This window comes from Podarcis bocagei (genome assembly GCF_964188305.1).
Source record: "Podarcis bocagei genome assembly, chromosome: 7".
NCBI lineage: Eukaryota > Metazoa > Chordata > Lepidosauria > Squamata > Lacertidae > Podarcis > Podarcis bocagei.
Window position 1 is genome coordinate 23,079,137 of NC_138132.1, and position 22,056 is coordinate 23,101,192.

Genomic DNA, 22,056 nt, shown 5'->3' on the forward strand with positions numbered 1-22,056 from the left:
GTGCACAAATTTTATGAAATAAACGACCAGGATTGCATTGCTTGAGTATGCCCAGGATTTCAAAAGACCTGCCGGTCCTTTGAGCAAACGTTTTCCAAGAGGAAGTAAAGACAGGAGCGTGATCGTCAGTCTGTAACGGCAGAGTTTATGATTCTCATCAGAATAATAAATAGAATGACAAGAAATATATACTATAAAATCCACAATTTGGGGAGTGGGGAGGGAAGAGGCAGGCAATGCGTAAAAGGGAGAGCGACTTTTTTTAAAAAGGCGAACAAAGAAAGGCTTGCCCAGTTGAGACCCTGAACAAAATGGGACTTGTGTCTCCGAAGAAAAGCAGAGCTGGGCTGTCAACCCCCAGTCCGGCTGCGACTCAGCCCTTATTCCACTAAAAGCAGCCATCGAAGCAGAAATAAGAGAAGGCACGCCTGACCCAACCCAAGAGCTCCGAGAACGATTAGTTCCGCCACCCCACCCCTCTAAGAATTTTCTTCTTATTATTATAAATCTATATATTAACGAAGTTGCAAAAGGCACTCACGCAGCTCAGCAAAGAGCAGACCCCGAGGCACGCTCCCATGACGCCACTGGCCCCCGAAACGCAACTCCGTCGGGCTCAGATCCCGACAAAGTTGCCTCCTCGGCTCGACCTCCCAGCACTACCTGCCGAAGCCGCTCGGGGTTCCTCGGCACGTTCCGGCTCTTGTCCACCTCTTCGGCTCTTTCCGCCCACGCTCGGGAACGCCTGGCCGTAGCCGCGCCCCCTCCCTCCCTCCCTCTTGAGTCGGCGGGGCGGGGCTTGGCAGTCGCTGCCGAGCGCACCTGGGACGCGCCAGACGCCGGGCGGCAGGAGGAGCCTCGCAGTGGCGGCAGGTGCGTCGAAGCGCCGGGGCGGACCGGGAAGAGGCTGCCGGCCTTTGGAGCAGCAGGGCTGTGCTGCGTCGCGCACGGGGTGATTCCTCACAATGCTCGGAATAGGGATCTGCCCAGCCCTGCAGGAGCAGCTGGCCCCACTCAGCTGGGGTGGTGACATCATTGCTGTCGCCTTGGGGTCGAGGTGGCTGGATCCGTATGACGTCATCTTGCAAGGTGTGCCGCTTGGCCCCCTGCACCGGGGTAAGCGCCCAGCCACGTGCAGCCCAACAGCCGACCAGGTCTTTTCCCTATTCCTTCTAGGGCTGACCCCTTGATTCAAGAAGTCCACATTGACGAGGCTGCATCGATGGATTTTATTTTATTGCATGGTTATGTTAAGAACTGGTATAGATAAAGTCTCTGTATAGACACACACATATTTTTAATAACCGAAGAACATAGGAACCATATGGGTGTGGGCGTGGGGATCAAGTAAATAAATAAAAATACTTAACTGAGAGTAGAAATTGTAGAAAGATTTTGACAGGCTTTTCTTGGGGTCAAAATAAAGCAATTTAAAACAACTGTTGTTGAGACATTTCATGCTGAATCTGGATGGTGACAGGTGGGTGTAATGCTCCACCCCCACCCCGCAATATGAATCCCAGCTGTGCCCATGGCATGCCATTCATTCATCCAGCTCAGCATTGCCGACACTGGCTGGCAGAGGCTTTCTGGGGTTTCAGGCAGAGGACGTTCCCAGCCCCACCTGCAGATGCAGAACACTGAATCTGGGAGCCGATACCTTACTATTAGGCCACAGACCTTCCTGCACAGACATGAATAAAATCTGCGTATGGGAAGAGAGAAAGGTTTCAAAGAGAACAGCATGCTTCCTTTGGTTTTGAATAATGCCCACATAAGTTGAGGGTGCAGGTATTTGTTCAAAAGTACAGTGGTACCTCAGTTACATACACTTCAGGTTACAGACTCCCCTAACCCAGAAATAGTACCTCGGGTTAAGAACTTTGCTTCAGGATGAGAACAGAAACCGTGCTCCGGCGGCGTGGTGGCGGCAGGAGGCCCCATTAGCTAAAGCGGTGTTTCAAGTTAAGAACAGTTTCAGGTTAAGAACGGACCTCCGGAACGAATTAAGTACTTAACCCGAGGTACCACTGTACCACTTCTCCTTACGTGGCACTTCTCCTCTCTGCAGTTTTTAATAAATACGTTTCCCCCCTCTTTTTTAACCATTTCAGAAAACTTTAAAAGCCCAGCTAACAGGAGGCACGTTGTCAGATGAGCAGTAAGTTAATCTGGAGGCCATATTTGGGGTCCTCTCCAAGCCTGTGGTTTTATATTCGTAGGGTGGGATTCTGGAGAGAGGGAGGGAGACAAGTGGTCAATCCAGTCTCTAGCCCAGTGTTTCCCAACCACTGTTCCGCGGCACACTAGTGTGCCACGAGATGTTGCCTGGTGTGCTGCGAGATGTTGCCTGGAGGCGGGCAAGTCGGGCGGCGAGAGGCGGGGCGGCGGCGGCTCTCATTCCCTGCCCCTGCCAAAGCTCACCCAGCCAAGCCGCGCTCTCCTTCCTGCCTCACTTTGCTGCCTCCTCCCCCCCCCCACCCCCAAAGCTTGGAGGTTCCCCGGCAAGGGGGAGGGAAAAAAATTGAAACTTACACTTTCGTGTGTCCCTCCCGGCGTGACGCTGCGCGCTGACGTCACGGGGCTGTAATGGTGGTGTGCCTCGAGATTTTTTTCATCAAACAAGTGTGCCTTTGCCCAAAAAAGGCTGGGAAACACTGCTCTAGCCAAGTGTTAAGTATCCTTTTGCATGAGTACAGGGGATGGTTGCCACAGAAATTACAAGCTGCAGGTGCTCCAGGAAGGTGGGCTAAAGGGGGCAGAAAGTAGAGAACAATAGACCTGTGGTCAGTCTTGTCCTGAACTGGGAAGAGACCGAGAAGCATGACTTGCTTTCTGTGCTGGATCCAAAGATATGGCTTGCAGTGGGGAGCAAGACCACTAGGAGAGTTGATGCCGTGAGCCCTTCTATCTTCTGTTCAGCCTGTATATGGCATGGAGAACACAGCTAGAGCAAAGTTTTATACTCCTCGAATAACACTAGACTTCATGGACATCCAAGGGAGCTGAATGCTGGAAGATGCAGGGCAGATAAAATCAAGTACCTTCTGCAGAGCATAGTTAAATGATGGCACTCACTCCCATGGGAAGCAGCAACGGCCACCAACTTGGATCACTTTAAAAGAGCACTAGACAATTCAATGAGGATAAGGCTATCAGTGCTTACCTGCTGCTATGGCCATATTCCACCTTCACTGTAAGAGGCAGCATGACGCTTAATACCAATTGCTGAGAATCACAGGTGGGAAGAGTGCTGTTGAGCTCAGGCAGTGGCAGAGCTTCATGCTCTGGCACCAAGGGACGGAGAGCAGGAGGGGGCATGGCTGGCGTGAAAGAATACATATGAATGAATTTTATTATTACGGTCACAGACCAGTTCCAGCTCACTTACAATATCAGGGAAATTGTAAAACACAACAGGAATACATTGAATTGCAATTGGGTATAACAGAGACAATACAGATATAGCAGTTAAAAATATATAAAAAACTTGATCACTAAAATATAACCTAAAATTGTCATTTAAAACCTGAATCATTTTGGTAGTACAGCTTGTTCCCTAAGTTTTATGGCAGTCGCACAGAATTTGGCCACCTTTAGCGTGATCTCTGGATCCTTGTCTTCTACCAGGAGTTTTAGACATTGAAGTCCAGACCCATTTGGAGATTTTTGTGGCTGGCGTGTGTCCTGGGTGTGTGGCGCGTGTCCTGGGGTGTAGTGTGCGTCCTGGGGGCATGGCATGCTGCCTGCGGGGGTGTGATGCCCAGCACAGGCAGGGGGCACTGCGATGGCACCACATCGGGATTGCGCTGCCGGGGGCGGCGCACTCCCCCGCCCCCCCTCTTCCTCCGCCAGTCAGCTAAGGCCCTCCTTATGTGCTTCCCATAGGTTGTCCACTGTGAGAACAAGATGCTGGAACAGGTGGACCATTGGCCTGATCCAGCAGGCTGTTTTTATGCTTTCATGTTCTCAGCCGATAGCTCAGTTGCTTAAAGCATGGTGCTGATAATGCCAAGGTTGCAGGTTCGATACCCATATGGGACAGCTGCATATTCCTGCATTACAGTGGCATCTCTAGTTGCAGACACGATCTGTTCCGGGGTGCCGTTCGCAATCCGAAAAGCCGCAATGTGAAGCAAACACAACAAGAGACATGACTGTATAGGGAGTTGGACCAGGTGATCCTCAGCATCCCTCCCCACTCTACAATCTATGATTCAGTGTTGATCTTCCATAACGCAGCATGGAGGAGGATAGGCAGCAAACTAGGATTGGTTGGCTCTTCCCATCATTGGCTGTGACTCCACCTACTGTTGACCTCTTTGCCTTCTGCCCTACCAGCCACAATAGGAACCAACCGCCACTGCACTACGCTGGTTGCAGAGCCATGGGATTAGGCGCTTATGGTACTTTTTATTGCATCCCCCCCTCTCCCCCGCCCAGTGTGTTGTGATAAAGAGGAAGGCTTACAGCATTGAACTGGAATAGATCTGGCAGTAACCAAATGAAAGGCAGAATCTCAGGCCGGGTAGGCCAAGAGAGAGAAGTGAGAGTTTAAGTCAATGCGAGATGTAAAACAAAAGCATAGAAAAGGGATGCCATTGACTCTGATGGTGGTCCTCATCTCGCCTCCTGCACAGAGTTTTTCCCCCGCCGCCACCTCCCATCACGTCCCAAAGGGAGATTGTTCCAGTGTTGATCCAACACAACCCCCAAACAGCCAAGCTGCTAAGTGAATTCTGCTTAGCTGCTGGGGTCTATATTTAGATCCCTGTGAAAGGGGTTAGCGAGTTGCCTGGAGCCAGCAGAGCATCTAAGGATGTCAGTGTAACAGCAGTTAGGGATGAAAAATAACCAGGAGCTTTAAGTAAATCCTTTGGACTGAGCAGGGCTGGGGGAGGGAGCAGGAGAGAGAGTGAAAGCAGCCTCTGATTACAGATGGGAACTTCGTTGGAGCTTCGCCTGTGAATTGGCACCTCCTCTGTGCTGGAAAAGAGGGCAGCACGCCACATAATTTCATGGCTAGATCTGTGGGTGGTGGGTGCTGGCAGATGGGGGGGATGGACGTTGTGCAGAAAGAAAGCTCCAGCAAGCCCCCATCCTATTACCCCACTCAGTTGCACAGTTTTCTCTTTAGATCAGATTTTATATGGCTTTTGCCTGGTTTTATCCTCATTGTATGGCTGACTTTGATGCCGACTGCTTAGAGATAAGTGTGATTAAGTGGAATGTGCATTGCCTAAATAAATAAAACAGCTGAAAGTGCTAAGATTGGCTGGTACTGTTTGTTGTTGGTTCTGACTCCCCCTACTGTTGGTCTTTCTGCCTTTTGCCCTACGAGTCCCAAAGGGCACCAACCACAACTGCTCAAACTGAACCCCACTATTGCAGTCATCGAGAAAAAAAGAATGCTCTCCAGGTCTTAGGCTGCTCCCTGTGATTACCAGTGGGAGAGCTACTGTGATCTAGCCTTGAGGCATGGACTACAGAGACCTAGGTTCAGATTCCCATTCGGCACCAAAGGTCACTATATGTCTGGCCTGTGTGTCACAGCACTGCCAGGCAAGGAATGCCCAGAGTGAGGAATTAACTATTCATTGACAAAAGTACACTTGTGTAAGTTACGGAAAGGCATGTCCACCAATCCAATGTCCCTCAGCTACCCATAGATGAGAACTTGATGAGGCAGTTGCTGCAACAGAGAGGCCCTGACCCTGACCTCAGTTTATGTATCTCACCCCACCCAGGCTACACACGAGTAGGTGAAGACACTGTCTGTGTGTAACCTGCTTCTGCTCCTCTCTCTTCCATCCTTGCCTGGTCCTGGGAGGCAGGGGCAGAAGGAGGAGGTGTGAAAGCCCTTGACCCTGCAACAGCCTGACACCTCTCCCTCTCTCTCTCTCCTGCACCTGTTCTCGCAGTTACAGATCACTGATCCCTTCTTCTTCCAAGACAGTCTTCAACCCCATTTCTCTCAGTGCCCACACATCAGTATCCAGCCACCACTGCTCAGTGTCCAGTCAGTCCCTGACACTATCCTTACATCTTAGCTTAGCCTACTTAACAGGGTTGTTGTGAGAAGACCATGCGCAGATGGTACCATGCATGCCACCTTGAGTTAATCATAGAATTGTAGAGTTGGAAGGGGCCTCCAGAGTCACCTAGTCCAACCCCCTGCAATGCAGGAATCTCAGCTAAAGCATCCATGACAGATGCCTCTGCCTAAAAACCTGCAGTGATCTTTTTAGGAAGGTCGGGAAGAGTAGTAAGAAATAGCACTGTCTTCAGATTCCAGATAAAAAAATTCCTTCCAGTAGCACCTTAAAGACCAACTAAGTTAGTTCTTGGTATGAGCTTTCGTGTGCATGCACACTTCTTCAGATTCCAGGGACAGAGAAGGATTAAATCCTATTTGGAAAAGTGAATCCATTGGGGTGCATCTGAAGTTGTGTTTGTTTTCTGTTTTTAATGTTCTCATTTTTATAATAATTAAAATACATGCCACAGCTCCTACCACTGTCAATACTATATATAGCTGGTGTGAACTAACACATAAAAATGCAAGAACAGAGAGACCAAGGAAAGAAATAGCACAATTCCACCACCGAAGCAACAGACCAGGCTTGGGACCACATGGCCCTCTGGGTCATGTTGCACTACAACTCCTATCATCCCTGGCTGCTGATTAGGTTGGCTGGGACTGATGGGGATTGGAATCATCTGGAGTGCCACAGCTCCCCTACTCCTGCAATAGACCAAAAGACTAACAAGCTGAAAAGTACTGCAACAGTTAAACCTCTATCATGCTCAAGCTGCATTGACATCCAGTATTTTAAAAAATGGTATTTTCTTAATGCAGGGAACCTTATATCCAGTACCATAAATGGCCCTCCAGGCCTTTCTATCTGGCCCTCAGGACTCTCCACAGACTGTGCCTTTCCTCCTACCAGCCCTGATCCACAGCCTCCTCCAGTTCTTTAGCCTGGCTGGCACATGCCCTGGAACTGTGCAAAAGACTGTGTGCTATGTGTGCAGAAGCCTCTAATTCTGAATGGCTGGACTCCTGAACAAAGATAAGGGGCACATCTGTCCCCCCACAGGCATGTGGCCCTTGGAAGGTTGCCCAAAAAGGATTGCAGCCCTTGGGCTGAATCTTGAACAGCAGCGATTTCAATGCAGGACCTTGCAAGATCACCTTCTAAGGAACATCAACCTCCACAAGCCTGACCAGAAGCAAGCATTAGAGCAGTGTTTCCCAAACGTTTTTGGGCAACGGCACACCTGTTTACCGGAAAAAAATCTCGCGGCACACCACCATTAAAGCCCCGCCCCGTGACGTCAGCGCGCAGCGTCACGCCGGGAGGGACGCACAAAAGTGAAAGTTTTTTCCCTCCCCCTTGCCGGGGTGGGAGGAGGCAGCAGAGCGAGGGACTGAGGGACGGCGGCAGCTGAGGCGGCGGCGGCTGTTGTGGTGGTGGCGGCGATAGCGGGCGGAGGAGGGGGCGGCGGCGGGGCTTGAGGAGCCGTCGCCGGGAGTTGCTGCTGCTGCTGTTGCTGCTGCTGCCCGGACATGCCGGCCTCCTCCTCCTCCGCTGTCTCGCGCTCCTCCCTTTTGCGTGCGCTGCCCCGCCGCTCGGCACCACCACCGCGGAGCCGCCCCCGGCTCGACGCGGATCCTCGCCGCCGCCGCCTCTCGCCGCCCGACTCGCCCGCCTCCCTCCCACGGCACACCAGCCGATGTCTCACGGCACAGTAGTGTGCCGCGGAACACCGGTTGGGAAACACTGCATTAGAGGATGGTGTTTCTACCATACAGGACGGGGCCTTTCTGTTGTTGGCACTAGGAAATACTTTTAACTGTGAAAAGGAACAGCCTAAAAGTGTACCCAGAAGGGATGGGGCTACAGAACCAGCTATGTACTCCTTTTATTTCAGCTTAGATCTTGCTGGAACAATGCCTTTTCTGACCATTGTCTCTCTCTGGCCTCACACTGGCATCCTGGCTGGACAGCTCTTAACAGCCTTATCCTGGAAATTGCACCTAGTCCTGCTGGACAGCTCCACTGCCTCACCAGTAACTGAGGAACCTGAGTCTCCCAGTTCCAGCATTGGTGAGAATGGGGCACTGCACTTAACAGTTACTTTGTACCACTGTAGGGTCCTGCATTCCTCAGGATTCCTTATTAGTGTTCTGCTCCAAGCAGCTAGAAGACTGAAGATCCTAGGCAAGACATGGTGCAGCCAGGACTGACCATTCCACATGATGCACAAACCGAAGCTATTTTAGAATGTTGCTTCAGCAACATGTAACCTCAGGCTGAGCCTTAAATAAGGCTGCAGCTCAGTCTGGGTGATTTGCTCGACCACCTACTGGAAGAAACTCTTCTGGTTGAAAAGACTTAACCTGTTTCAGCAGCCATGGACTCTGGCAGTGCAAAGGAGAGCATTTAGTTAGAAAACTACAAGAGGTGAACTATCTTTTTGTCCCCTTTAAGACTTTTCCTACTTTAGTACTAGGTCTTCATTTGGTTGACTGGGGGCCATAAAGGGATACAATAGATTGCATCCCAGTTTTAGGGTTTTCTCTCTCTCTTCTCATAAAACAACCTCTACAAAAACCTAAATACAACAACAACAACAACAACAACAACAACAACAACAACAACAACATTTATTTATACCCCACCCAGCTGGCTGGGTTTCGCCCACTCTGAGCGGCTTCCAACAGAATATTAAAATACAATAATCTATTAAACATTAAAAGCTTCCCTAAACAGGGCTGCCTTCAGATGTCTTCTAAAAGTCTGGTAGTTGTTTTTCTCTTTGACATCAGGTGGGAGGGCGTTCCACAGGGCGGGTGCCACTACCAAGAAGGCCCTCTGCCTGGTTCCCTGTAACTTGGCTTCTCGCAGGGACGGAACCACCAGAAGGCCCTCGGCACTGGACCTCAGTGTCTGGGCTGAACAATGGGGGTGGAGATGCTCCTTCAGGTATGCTGGACCGAGGCTGTTTAGGGCTTTAAAGGTCAGCACTGACACTTTGAACTGTGCTCGGAAACGTACTGGGAGAGAGAAAAAGAGGGGGGGACCCAAAGTGGGTCCTGTCTTGACTATGGCAGAGTCCGGAGGAAGCAAGGTAGAGCGCCCAGCAGGGACAACAGACCAACAAGCAGAGACAGAGTAGCAACTGGTCAAGAACCAGACTCTGGAACCAAGAGTGGTCAGAGACAGTTTCAGAACCCTGGACAGGTCCCATGAAAGAGGCAACTTTTCCCAACAAGAGCTGGGTTCTTGCATAGTTCCCCGGCTTGGTTACCTTTCCCAGGCTCTGCCCTATTGCTGAAGAATGCAGATACTTGAAGGGGTGGTCCTCTGGCTTGACTCTTGTCACATCTCTGCTAACTCTTCAGTTGTGCACAGACTCAGTAGTACAGGAGGCCCTTGGGATCCTTGTGTAGGGGTCTCCAGTTCAGAAGGTCCGTAGCTGCTGGACAGGGTCTAGATTCAGATTTACACTTGCTGCCCTGGGGCCCTGAAACCTTGAGCCTTAGAGTGAAAACCAGGGCTGCCATTTGACAGACGAATGCAGCTGTGGGCGGAGGTGAAATAGGGAGCAGTTGGGTGGGCAGAGCTGCAAGCCAGGCAGCAGCCCTCAGGTTTATTGGAAGATGATGTGCCATCAACTAGTGTGGAAGAAAGGTTCAAGTGGCTACCAGTTAGCTACCAGGCTGAGTTCAAAGTGTACTGGTGTACAAAGCCCTATACAGCTTTGGAACGGGATACCTAAAAGATGATCTCACTCATTATACACTCAACCAATCACTGTGCTCTGCTGGAAAGGGCCTCCTGCAGATACCATCTCATCAGGAGGTCCATTCCGTATGATGTAGGAATCAGCACTTTCGCACAGTGGCACTTACCCCTTAGAGCATCTCCCCAATACACATCAGACAGCCCCATTCACACTGCACAGTTAAAGCAGCATCATACCAGTTTAAGTAGGCATGGCTTCTCCCAAAGACTTATAGGAGCTCTAGTTTGTTAAGCATGCCAAGACTTGTTAGCAGACTCCCACATTCTCTTCCCACAGCTAAAATATTCAGAGTGGCATAACAATCAATCCCTCTTCCCAGGGAACTCTGTGAATTGTAGCTCTGTGAGAGGAATGGGGCCTCCTAACGACTCTCAGCAGCCTTAACAAACTACAACTCCCATAAGTCTTTGGGGGATGTCGTGACTGTTAATAATGTTATTATTTATACCTTGCCCATCTGGCTGGGTTTCCCCAGCCACCAGCAGATCTAAAAACATAATAACTTTGGCTGCTCCCATTGGAAGGAGCAAACATGCACAGCAGTAGATTTGCCATCCAGCTTCTCTGTGAAAATAACTGGGAAATAGTGATGATGATGATGAAGATGGTGATGAAGATGATGATAATATCTCTTCATCCTTCCCTGCATTGTAGGGCATTGGACTAGGGTACTTTACAACTCCACAAATCTATGATTCTGTGATTTTCTACCTCAATTCCTGAGCAACAGGTCGTCAAATTTTTTGTTGTTGTTGTTACTAGTACTACTACCACCATTATTTGAACAAAAATCTACAGACACAGCAGCCCTCCCCAGCAATAAAGACAGTAACGAAAGCTTCAGGGGCAACAAATCATCGCTAACAACCAACCACAAACACCATCATAGCCTGTCAAAAGCCTTGGAAAAGAGGTATGGCTGCTGCCATTGTGTTAAAAAAAACTGCCGGAGACAAGCTAATCCACATCCCTGGCAGCTCCAAAATAGCCATGTGTAGAAAGGCAGGCACCAAGTGTTGTGCCAGCTGGGAGGCAGGAAAGCAGGAGGAAGGCAGAAGCGGGGGGGGGGCAGAGAGAGGAGATTTATACAGGGTGTGTGGGAGAAGCAGAAGCCCTGCTTTCCCTGCTCCTAAACAGTGCAGAAGAGAAAGGAAATGGACCACTGCTAGGCCTGGTTAGCCAGGGGGGAAAGCTGAAATGTATCCAGGTCTCCCCCTTCAAAGCGGTTGGTAGATCCGGCAGGCAAATCAGGCAGCTAGCAGTCTGCTGATACCCAGAGCATCGTGAGAGCGGTTCAGCCAAGGAGAGAGAGAGAGAGAGAGAGAGAGAGAGAGAGAGAGAGAGACGGAGAGATGCTTTTGTTGGCCATGGAGACTGTCTGGGCACAGTGAAACCCCTTTCCACAGGCAGATTCTGTTCTCACCCCGATCTCACCGGAGACCACCAAAGCGGCAGAACCGGCTCTCCATTTCTTAGCAGTCCATCTGGTAAGCATGCCTGGCTGCTTTGTGCCCTTGATGTGGAGGTAGCTGGATGGTTTGTGGAGGAAAAGAGAGAAAGGGAGGGATCTGGGAGGGAATGGGGGGAGGTGTTACAGGTGGCTTACGATGGGTTCTACTATTCTGGATGTATACATGGATCAGTGCATTATTTATCCATTCAGATAGCTAGTGTATGTTCCTTGGGGGTTAAAGAAGAAGAAGTGTGTGTGTGTGTGTGTGTGTGTGTGTGTGTGTAGATAGATAGATAGATAGATAGATAGATAGATAGAGAGAGAGAGAGAGAGAGAGAATTGGCTTCCATAGCCAACTATGGGTGTGCAATGCAAAGAAAATAAACTTTCTAAAAAGCAAAAAAAAAAAAAATGTTCACTTGTCATTTCCATCTTTGAAGCCATGTGTGCATTAGCAGGGTTTTTGTGTGTGACAAATACTCCAAGTGGAATGACTGACATTCTCATTGTGGATTGTGGTGGTGGTGATAAAAGGAGGAGCCCATCTGAAACCTCGCCAAGCACACGAGCAGATGGCTCTTTACTATAGTTGTCATCTATTTGCACAAGTCACATAGTGGAGTCACAGTGGTTGTGGATTGCGATATCAGCTTGGCGAGTTTGGGGTGTGTCTGTGAAGCAATCGGAGAGGCTTCCCTACGTATGTATTTGGAAGAGAAACATGTCTTCCCAGGTGCTTTGATTGCACGAAGCCTCAGAAACTGGCTTCTGAAGGTCTCCTGTGATTAGGTGCTTTCTTGCAACATCAGGCTGGAAAGTTGAGGTGAGCAAAGAGAGAGGATTGTGGTATCAGAGCTGAAGATGGAATTGGGTGGCATAATTTTGACACAAAGTCCCTGCTATTTTCCAGCATTCATATAAATGGAAAAGACTATCGTCCGGTGGAAGAACATCTGCTTTGCATGCATTCAGTCCCAGGTGCAGTCACTGGCAATTCCAGGTAGGGCTGGAACCCTACCTGAAATCCTGGAGAACCATTTTCAGTCAGTGGAGGCAATGCTAAGCAATGGTCTGACTCTGTAGAAGGCAGTTTCCTATGTTCCTTAACAGGCAACTGCAGCAAGCAATAGCATCATCTCATTTTAATCCTATTTCACACACACAGTCTTTCTCAGTACCTCATTTAGGCTCATGTGATCCAGTACCCAGATCCACCCACTGGTTGGCATCAGAATCCCACGTTTCACAAACCCACTCGCCCATCAGTGTTCTACATCTGCCGAAATGAAGTCCCACAAACTTTATTCTCCCTCTCTCTCTCTCCAGCTTTTCAGCCTGAAATTTTCCAGAGCAAATCCTAGTTTCAACCGTGGGAACTAGCACAGGGGGAGCCAATGTGGTTTCTGTGGGCACCTATACACCCAGAGAGGCCTTTCGTGGTGCCCACAGGGCCACCTCTCCCCACTGAAATTAGTAGGCAATAGAATAGGGAGTGGGAGCGGTGTGTGTTTGGTTGAGGTGTGTATATGGTGCACGGAAGATAGGAACATAGGAATGTGCTTTACACTGAGTCGGACCACTAGTCCATCTAACTCAACTCTGTCTATAGCAACTAACAGTGACTCTTCAGGGTTTAAGGCAGTGGTCTCTCCCAATCCTACCAGGAGATGCCGTGGATAGAACCTGTTGCCTTCTGCATGCAAAGCAGATGCTCTACCACTGAACCACAGCTCACATGTTGACTATAGTTTGTCTGCTTTGCAAATTTGCCTGTGGGTCCTAAAAGGATAGCAACTCCTGGTCTAGCAGCATCTCTGTGCTGAATGCTGTGAAAAGGAATTCTTCTCCTCCCCTGCTACTAATCCTCATTAAATCAAGAGAGCCAATTAAACAAGCCACTTCTGAATTTATGACCGCTCTGCTTTGGAGCGCAGATAAGATTTCTAGCTTCTCCTTCATGACATGTTAGCTTTCCAAATTCAGGGCGGTGATCTACTTCCAAAAATGTAGTTCCTCAATATGTTTCTGAGGTGTACAAATCACATAGCAGGTTGCACCACCGTGTGTGTGTGTGTCCCATTGTTTCAATAGTGGAAAATAGGTGCACTCTTGTAGCACATATATCCAGGTAAATGTTTGTGTGGGCACACACATAGATATCTTCGTATATAGATAAAAACGTAATGCGGTCATCACGCTGCAGTTTGTGCATCTGCCAAAAGGTGGCCAAGCCAACTGCAACATGGTGGCAGGCGGGCATGTGAAGAAGCAGTGCAGGTGGAGAGTGGTTTGGTTAGGTGCAAAGGAAAGAGGGGGTGGCCAGGTGTGGTTGGCAAAGGAGTTGACAGGTAGGTAGGATTGGCAACTAAAGCAAGCAGGGGGAGCAGCCTTTTGTGTGTGTGTGTGCGCGCGCACACACACACACATATATTCAGCCAGCATTCACTGACCCCATTTGTGGGGTGGTGGGAGGTTTCTCCTCTTTGATTTCTTTTCTCTAAGGATTTTTTTTGTCCTTCTGAAAACCTTGGGTTTTCCCCAAGCCTGTTGATATGTAATTTTGTGGGTGTGGATGATGCTGTTTTGGCTACACAAGTCGTGCTGGTTTGGGCTGATGGGAGTTTTCTAAACCATTGCAGGGTGGGGGGAGCATCAGGATGGAGAAAGCTGGTATGAAGAATATTTGGATATGTTTATACTTGTTCTGATAACAGCTGTAGGTCAAAACACATGCAGCAACATTTGCTGCCTGGACATGCAGTTATAGGGAGAGGGAGGCTGAAAGGAAAGCACTACATTGGCAATTGTATTGCTACTGGCAAATGTAAGAGTCAGTGGGGTGTAGTGGTTGGAGCGTTTGGCTAGAACCTGGGAGACCAGGGTTCAAATTCACATTCCACAATGAGGCTCACTGGGCCACTTTGGACCGGTCACTGCTTCTTAGCCTAACCTAACACAGTTGCTGGAGCGGGGGGGGGGGAGAGAAATGGGGAGGGGCAGAGACATGCATGCTACCTTGAGCTGCCTGGAAGAAAAGTAGGCTATAAATGAGAGCTTTGCTCCAAATTTGGTGGAAATGCACACCAAATCAGGCCAAATAATGATCACTCAGAGTTAGGTTCTCTACTAGGAGAGATCTGGTGTTGTCAGAGAGGAAGGAGAGACATGTAGAGGAACACAGGTTCCCCCATGCATATTTATTTATTTATTTAGGCCTTGCATATGCAACGTAATCACAATTGTCTCTTAAGTGGTGTCCATCAAACTCAACAATACAGTAAAGATAAAATTGGTTAAAATTATAAAATCATAGTTTATTCTTTTAGAAATTGGAGGCATCGGGGCTGAAACATGAAGAATTATCATATATAGATATAGATATAGATTTTATATATAGATTATGTACATATACACACACATACTGTGTGTGTGTGTGTGTGTGTGTGTGTGTGTGTGTGTGTGTGTGTGTGTATGATTATGGCATTCCCAATCCACCCCCCCAAAACAAAACCCCAGAAAAGGCAAAGTAGAGAAAAAGTAATTCTAGTAAGAATAACAATAATAGGAGCCATCCCTTGCAAACAGGATCAGTGGGAGCATATGCTACATGGCCTCTTTAAAGCTTAAATTGGCTCTAAAAGCTGAGTCACACACGCCTGGATACCAGTGGAACTTTTGTCACCTTGATTAGTCAATATTTTGACAGTTCTCACGTTTGGCTGAGAGTTATCTCCTCCATTAGAAAGCCTTGTGTTTGAGGTGCAAATTTCAACAGTGGCAACTCATCTGTGATGGCTCATTTGCTCGCCATGAAATGTAATGAGTGTGTGTGTGTGTGTGTGTGTGTGTGTGTGTGTGTGTGTGCTGACCTTAAGAGTCACAAAGTACATGGGATTCCTCCAGATTTACAGAGTGCACTCCAGTTCATGAGTCCAATGGTTTGGGGGAGAAAAGCTGAATAGCCATCTTTTTTGTGGGGGGGGGGGGAGATGTCACTGTTTCACCAGGGTGAGCGTTTCCAGCCAAGAGGCTTACTAGAGAGCAATGTTGTAAAGCAAGCTCATGATGTATGGTTGTTATGGAAGTTCAGAAGAGCATGCTGGGTAATTTTGGTCAGGTGGCTCCATTTATCCTGTTCTGCTGAGGCTTGGGGCCCACAAGAGAAATGGTGGTGATGGATCCCAGGTCAGCTCAAGTCAGGGGCACATCAACAATCAGCTAATAAAGTGCTTTTCAACCAGTGTGCCATGGCACCCTGGGGTGCCTTGAATGGTGGTCAGGGGTGCCGTGGGCCTCTGTCCCTCTTTCTTTCCCTCCCTCCTCTGGTGCCGTCTTGTGTCTCTACCTCCCAAAGTCTTGCACAGCTATTTATTGCAGCAACCCTAGCTGTAAGCCCCACAGATGAATAGTGCCTCTAGGAAGCACCTCTCTTTGGGGCCAGGGGGCAGCTCAGAGATCAGGGGGCAGCAACAGTGGCTGCCCAGAGGACTCCCACGGATAGTGGAGGGGAGAGGAGGCTGAGGGAACTCTCCACAAGGGAGGGTGTTTGAATAGGGTGAGGGGCAGCCAGCTCTGCAGGGAAGGGGTGACATAACTGGACTCCTGAGCCCCACAGGGGTACAGCAGAAAGAATGTACAGTGGTACCTTGGTACAGTGGAATGGCTTGGCTCCTGAACAAATTGGCTCCCAAAAGCCTCAAACCAGGAAGTGGGTGTTCCAGTTTGCAAATGTTTTTCAGAAGCCGAACGTCCAATTCAGCTTCCGCGACTTCCGATTGTGTGTACGAAGCTCCTGCAGCAAATTGGAAGCCGCGCCTTGGTTTTCAAACGATTTCAGGAGTCGAATGGACTGCTGGAACGGATTAAGTTAGAGAACCAAGGTACCACTGTAGTTAGTCAAGGGAGCCATGGGCTCAGAAAGGTTGAAAACCTCTGAGCTAATGGAACATGCTTAGTTTTGCCATGGCCTGATGCATAGGTGCCATCTCATGCCGAAGATTGTGGTTCAACGAAGGGCTTCATGTTTGCCCATTAACTTTGGGAGGAGGGTGCCCAGTACCCACAAATATATTATTGTGGGTGCCAAAGCACCCACAGCCCCCTGGAGTTGGCTCCAGTGGCCTGATGGCTGTGGTAACACAGAGGTGAGCTTTTCCCTGATGGATCCAGTGTTGTGGAATGCCCTCCCTGCTGAAATACGAGCAGCGCCTTCAGTGTTGGCATTCTGCCGGCTCCTCAAGACACACCTCTGGGCAAGCAGTCCCCTGAACTGAACATGTGTTTTTATTGTTTTAACTGTTTCTTAATTTTTTTAATCGTTATTCTTTTTAACTTTTTGCTTTATCATATATTTCATTTATTAAAGATGTTTCAATGTTGTTGTGTATTTTAATTATGGATCAGAGTTGTGAATGGCTTAGAAACCATTTTATCTTCTGCATAGCACTTAATTGAAGATAACACAAAAGCTCTAAGAACAGTAAAATAAAATCAACGAACTCTGAAACAATAAAAACCACCCATAAAGACTCTCAAAACAGTTATATCATATATCGAATTGATCTTCTGTAAATGTCTGGGTTACACTTCAGGGGGAAATTCCCTAAACAAAACTGTTTTCAGTCTGCGCCTGAACATCATCACACTAGGCACCTGTCTGATTTCAGCTGGCAATTGATTCCAGAGAGCTGGAGCTGCAACACTAAAAGCCCAGTTTCTGGTGCAGGCTAAGCACACCTCTGGGGCATTTGTTACTCTCAGCAGTGCTCCATTTGAGGAGTGCAGCTGCTGGGAAGGGATATAGCAGGAAAGGACCTTAAATGCTAAAAGCAAAAACCTTGACTTGTGCCTGCTAGCATCTTGGCAGCCAGATCAGCTCCTTCAGCAGAGGTGTCACACAGTATCAACAGTGTGCCTTAGTCAACAATCTGCTGCGTTCTGCAACTGCTCTTTGTTGGAGAGTTTTATGCAGACAGTAAAGGTCCAACTATTAGGGATGCTGCAGCACAAGTGTGGGGTACCTTTGGCCATCCAGATGTTGCCAAACTGCAACTCCCATCATCCCTGGCCATTGGCCATGCTGGCTGGGCCTGATGGAACTTGCAGCTCAGGAACATCTGCAGGGCCAAAAGGTTCCCCTGCAATAAGCAATTGCAACCCACATCCCGGGAAGTTAGCACTGCAGCAAGCTAGGTAAAGATAAAGGACCCCTGGAGAGTTAAGTCCAGTCAAAGGTGACTATGGGGTTGTGGCACTCATCTTGCTTTCAGGGCAAGGGAGCCAGCATTTGTCCACGGACAGCTTTCTGGGTCATGTGGCCAGAATGATTAAACCGCTTCCAGAGCGCACTGAAATGCCGTTTACCTCCCAGATAGACAAAGGGTCTGCCCTGGAATAAGTCAGCTCCCTATGTTCCTTTCTGGGGGTGGCAGCTTTCAAACTCCCTGCCTTTTGGACCCAATCTGGATGAGTTTTCCCATTAACAGGAGCAGATCTCCAAAGCAAGGAAATGCTGGTGGTGCCGTTTAGATCTGCATGGCAGAGAATCTAGCTCACTTAAGCTTTTTCTTCTATCTCGTAGGCATGCCAATAAGGGCCCTTGCCTAACTTGGAACTTCCTGTGTGTCGTTTCAGGGGAAGTATGACTGAGGTGGAGCCTGTGTTAGATTTTGCATCATCTGGGCGCACTGGTCGAAGGAACGCGTTGCCGGACATTCTGGGCTCGCCGTCCGGTGTCACTCCCACTGACTTGCCTATGAAACTGGCAGAAATGTCTTTAAACTCAGGTAGATATCGGCCTTATTCTCTAACGCTTCCCATGTCAGTGGTAGCTTTGGCCAATGGATCTGCTCCTAACATTCTTCCTCTGTTATACTGGACCTGTTGGTTTGAATGGCTCTAGTACACCTGAAACCTGTTAGAATTCCTGCTCCATGATTGCAGTCATGGGATTGTTGTCTATCACATGATGGTATATGTTTTGACTCCACAGAGTGGGAAGTGACGGAGACAGGATGTTTGTGTTACTGTGTTCCGTGAAGTGGGACTGTTGTCCTTTGTTCTTTGCTGTCTGATGCTAGAGAGAGAGGGAGCCATGTTTCAGTGCTCCGTGTGTGTTTAAATGTAAATAAAGTAGATTAGCCAAAATGCTGAGTTGCTGAGGTCTGTTACGCAAGCTGCGAAGACTCTGCAGATCCCTAAGTGTGCCGGTGTCTGTTGGCATCAGCCGCTATGATGTTCAGGCAGAAGAAAGCTTTTGAAGCTCCTGAACGATCGACCAGGAGGGAGAGAACATGCCAGTCGGGCATGTGTCTCTGCCAGGGTCCTACTCAAGTATAGGACAAGCTCCTGACAAAACCTACTCAGTAATGTGATCGCTGAACCTGCAACGTCTTGCATGCAAATGAAACGGCTTGTGCAAGGACATAAAAATAGCCTGCTGGATAAGGGCAGTGGCTTATCAAGTCCAGCATCCTAATCTCACAGTGCCCAACCAGATTCCTGAGGGAAACCAGTGAGCAGAATATGAGCACGAGAGCCCTCTCACCTCCCATGGTTTCCAGCAGCTGCTATTCAAAAGCATTGAGGCCTGCAACTGCGAAGGCAGGGCATAAATATCATGGGTAGTAGCTATTGCTAGTCCTCTCCTTTATGAATTTGTCTAATCCTGTTTTAACGCCATCCAAGTTGGTGGTCATCTGTCAAGGCTCTGCCAAGGCTCTGGGAAAGCTATTCCTCCCAGTGTTGCAGCAAGAGCAGAGAAAACAAGGAGAGTCCTTTTTAATGAGTTTTATTCCATCCTAATAGTGAGAGACAAAAGAACGCAACACGCCTTAACAATGGCGTTGCTCCAAACTGGGCTGCATCTCCTTCCTCCTTCCTATCAACAGCCCCTTCCCTTACGGTGGCCACTCATGGTCAAATGCCTTTGAGTCCTTTGTTCCTTACTCCTAATGAACGTCACATTCTGGGAGAAGGGGGATCAGAAATACTTTCCAGTGACAACGTGTCAGCTGGCTGCCCTGCCCCAGTCCTACTCACCTCTCCTTCTTCTAACACTGCCCAACTCTTCTGTTCGCCTATCTCTGAGTTGGGACTTCCCTCAGACTCCTCAAACTCCTGCTGTAAATCAAAGCTACATTTCTCTTCTCCCTCAGCGTCAGAAGAAGGGGGCGGGTGATCTCCACCATTCCTCCTCTCTCTCACCCTCTTGAGTCCAATCCCTGACATCATCATTGCCTCCTAGGAGAGCAAATTCCATAGTTTGACTAAGTACAGTATGTCCTAAATCTTCCAGCAACCTAAACCTAGTGTCCTAAACCTTACCATCAAGCTACAACCTTATTCTCCACAGAGATTAATTACGTAATTAAAAATCTGTTTCCACTGCAGTAGATGGTGAGATGCGTGATACAGGTTTTAGCAGGAGCCAAATTGCAGCAGGATAGAAACATCACAGGCCAAGATGGAACCTTGTTCCCTCCTTGCATCTTTCATTGCAATGCGCATTTTTCTGGCTGCTCCTTCGCTGATCTTGTCTCTTTGCTTGACCCTCTCCCCACCTCCCCTCCCCAATCCCAGACAGGTCTCAAGAAATGCAGTCGCCAGCCACAGAGGTGCCCCCACCAGTACCTCAAAGCCCAGAGCTGAAAGATACCTCTTAACCCCTCCTCGAGGAGGCATCGGAAGCCACATAGGACATGGAAGGACTTCCCAGTATCAGAAGAGGTTTGCCTGGAGTTGTGTGTGTGTTTGTGTGGGATGACCCCACAAGGCTGTCTTACATCTCCCGGCATGGACTGACAGAGGAAGACTGGATGGATTCCACAGCCATCTCTTTTACAAAGATGAGGGCAGAACCTTGAAGGGACCATTTTCTTCTGTGGGACTTGAGGGGAGTGAAAGAAGAGGAAATGGAGGGTCTGTTGAAAGGCCTAGAGAGCCTAGGAAGCTGCCTTGTATCAACACAGACCACATCTCAGTATTGTCAACACTGATTGGCAGCAGCTGTCCAGGGTTTGTGGATGAGCATATTTCTCAGCTCTACCTGAGATGCTGAGGGTTAAACCTGTGACCTTTGACATGCAAAGCATGTTCTCTGACCCTGAGATAGACCCCCTTCCCTAAATGTACACTTGCTATCCCTTAGAGGATCCTGAAGGTTATTAAAGGATCCAAGGTGTTCTTTCCTTCTTCTTCTTAAGAGAGTGCATTCTTCACTGTGATGTTTGGGGAAATGACTTATTTATTTGGGATTTGCGATTTGGTGTTGTCGTTTTTTCACCAACAGATCCAGTATTCTTTTTCACACACAAAATGTAAGGGGCAAGATGTGGGATCAGCTTAACCACCATCCCGGTTGATCCCCCACCAAGAGTGCAATTATGTCCTGTATACTTAGGAAATTTCGGTGGTTTGAGGAACAAAATTGCTCCAACCTCTCAAAAAGGAAATAAATATCATTGCACTACCAAGGTCGTCACCAACCTGATCTTCAAGAATATGAATTTGGAATTCAAAGCATTAAGATGGCAAAACGTCTTGTTGCATCTTAGAAACTACTTGGTTCACGGGCATATATGGGTTGGTGTCTGTGTAGAATTTGATGTTGAGCTTATTCTGAAAATATCAGCTTTCTTTACAGGGAAGGACTCATGGTTGTAAAGCAATGCTCACATTATAGAAATGACAGAAAGGTCTCACCATCTTCCCTTAGGTGACAAACACACACACACACACCAGCTACTATCTTTTAGAAGGTCACAGGGTGGCATTCTGCTAAAAGTAGGAGGTGATTGTCAGGGTGTGTGACTTTTGTTAGGTGTTCCCTCTCCCTTTTCCTCTATCCTTTGAGTGCTGGAGCAAAGACAGGACTAAAAATGTCCAGGCAACGCCTGGGAAACTATTACAATTGCAGGAGGGAGGGTCAGAAAGATTTCCAGTAGTATAGATATTTAAAACACAGAGTCCATATGGTCCTGATTGTGATATAGCTGCCATCCCAGTAATTGGCAGGTAATTACCCTGCCTCCCATTGCATCAGAACAATGGCTTAAACACAAGGGAGTGGAAACATAGACAAAGGATAGAATGGAAATATAGAATGGAAATATAGACAAAGGCTGCCACCCCCCAAAATACCTTTTCCTGTTCCCAAAATCTACCACATTGATGAGCTTTCATGCCCACACACCTCTGTTAAGAACATTGGACTGGTTTCCTCCGGGGCAAAAATTATTCAAAAATTCAGAGATGGAACGCACATGTTGTAGAAAAGTGGGTTGCCCCAGTTTCTAGGGTTATAAAGCACTTGTGTTTAGTGAGGATCTGTTCGTGCTAATACTGCTCATTAAACTTCCACCATTCCAACAACTGTCTGGTTTTACTTTCTGGTTTTAATTCCGAAATGTAGTTCAAATCGGGGGGGGGGGGGGGTTAGCTATTCCTCTCTAGGGAGGCAGGTCCACACCCAGTATCAAACAACTCCAGGGTGGGTGACATGGTAAACGCCATAGAAGTGTCAGAGATAGACTCCAATGGCCCTGGAAAGGGATGTGGGGCTGGAGAGGGAGGCATGGCTCTCCCTTAGGATCCTCAGTATCAAGCTCTCCAATCCTACTGGAACCCTCGCTCTACATCTCCCACAAACCATCTGCCTGTATCATCCAGCCATGAGAGAAGCATGAATGATCAAGCATAAAAGCCTATGGCCCAAAATGAACTACGGCTTACTAGATACAAATGCGAAAACGCCTTTGCTTTTATTTAGTTAAGGATTGGGGTACCCCAGG

At 48.3% G+C, this 22,056-nt stretch overlaps 2 protein-coding genes across 2 annotated transcripts in view; one reads left to right on the top strand and one right to left on the bottom strand.

The window, feature by feature from the left end:
• The window catches only part of SERINC2 (serine incorporator 2), a 31,317-nt gene extending 30,616 nt beyond the window's left edge, over window positions 1-701 (bottom strand). The window contains exon 1 of the mRNA XM_081201993.1: window positions 542-701. Coding sequence (XP_081058119.1) covers window positions 542-580 — 39 coding nt within the window. The 5' untranslated portion in view covers window positions 581-701. The remainder of the gene's footprint in view (window positions 1-541) is intronic.
• Window positions 702-711: 10 nt separating this feature from the next.
• Window positions 712-21,637, top strand: LOC308591342 (cAMP-dependent protein kinase inhibitor alpha-like). Its single transcript, XM_081202091.1, has 3 exons — window positions 712-873; window positions 17,900-18,051; window positions 19,847-21,637. The coding sequence occupies exons 2-3, from the start codon at window positions 17,907-17,909 to the stop codon at window positions 19,927-19,929; spliced, it is 228 nt and encodes a 75-aa protein (XP_081058217.1). The 5' UTR covers window positions 712-873; window positions 17,900-17,906; the 3' UTR covers window positions 19,930-21,637.
• The last annotated feature ends 419 nt before the right edge of the window (window positions 21,638-22,056 follow it).

What these genes read in the sequence shown, in the direction of transcription:
- LOC308591342 (XM_081202091.1), top strand. Translation starts at nt 17,907, where the DNA reads ATGACTGAGGTGGAGCCTGTGTTAGATTTTGCATCATCTGGGCGCACT. An exon ending in AGAAATGTCTTTAAACTCAG is followed by an intron (nt 18,052 to 19,846) that starts GTAGATATCGGC and finishes CCCCAATCCCAG; the next exon opens with ACAGGTCTCAAGAAATGCAG.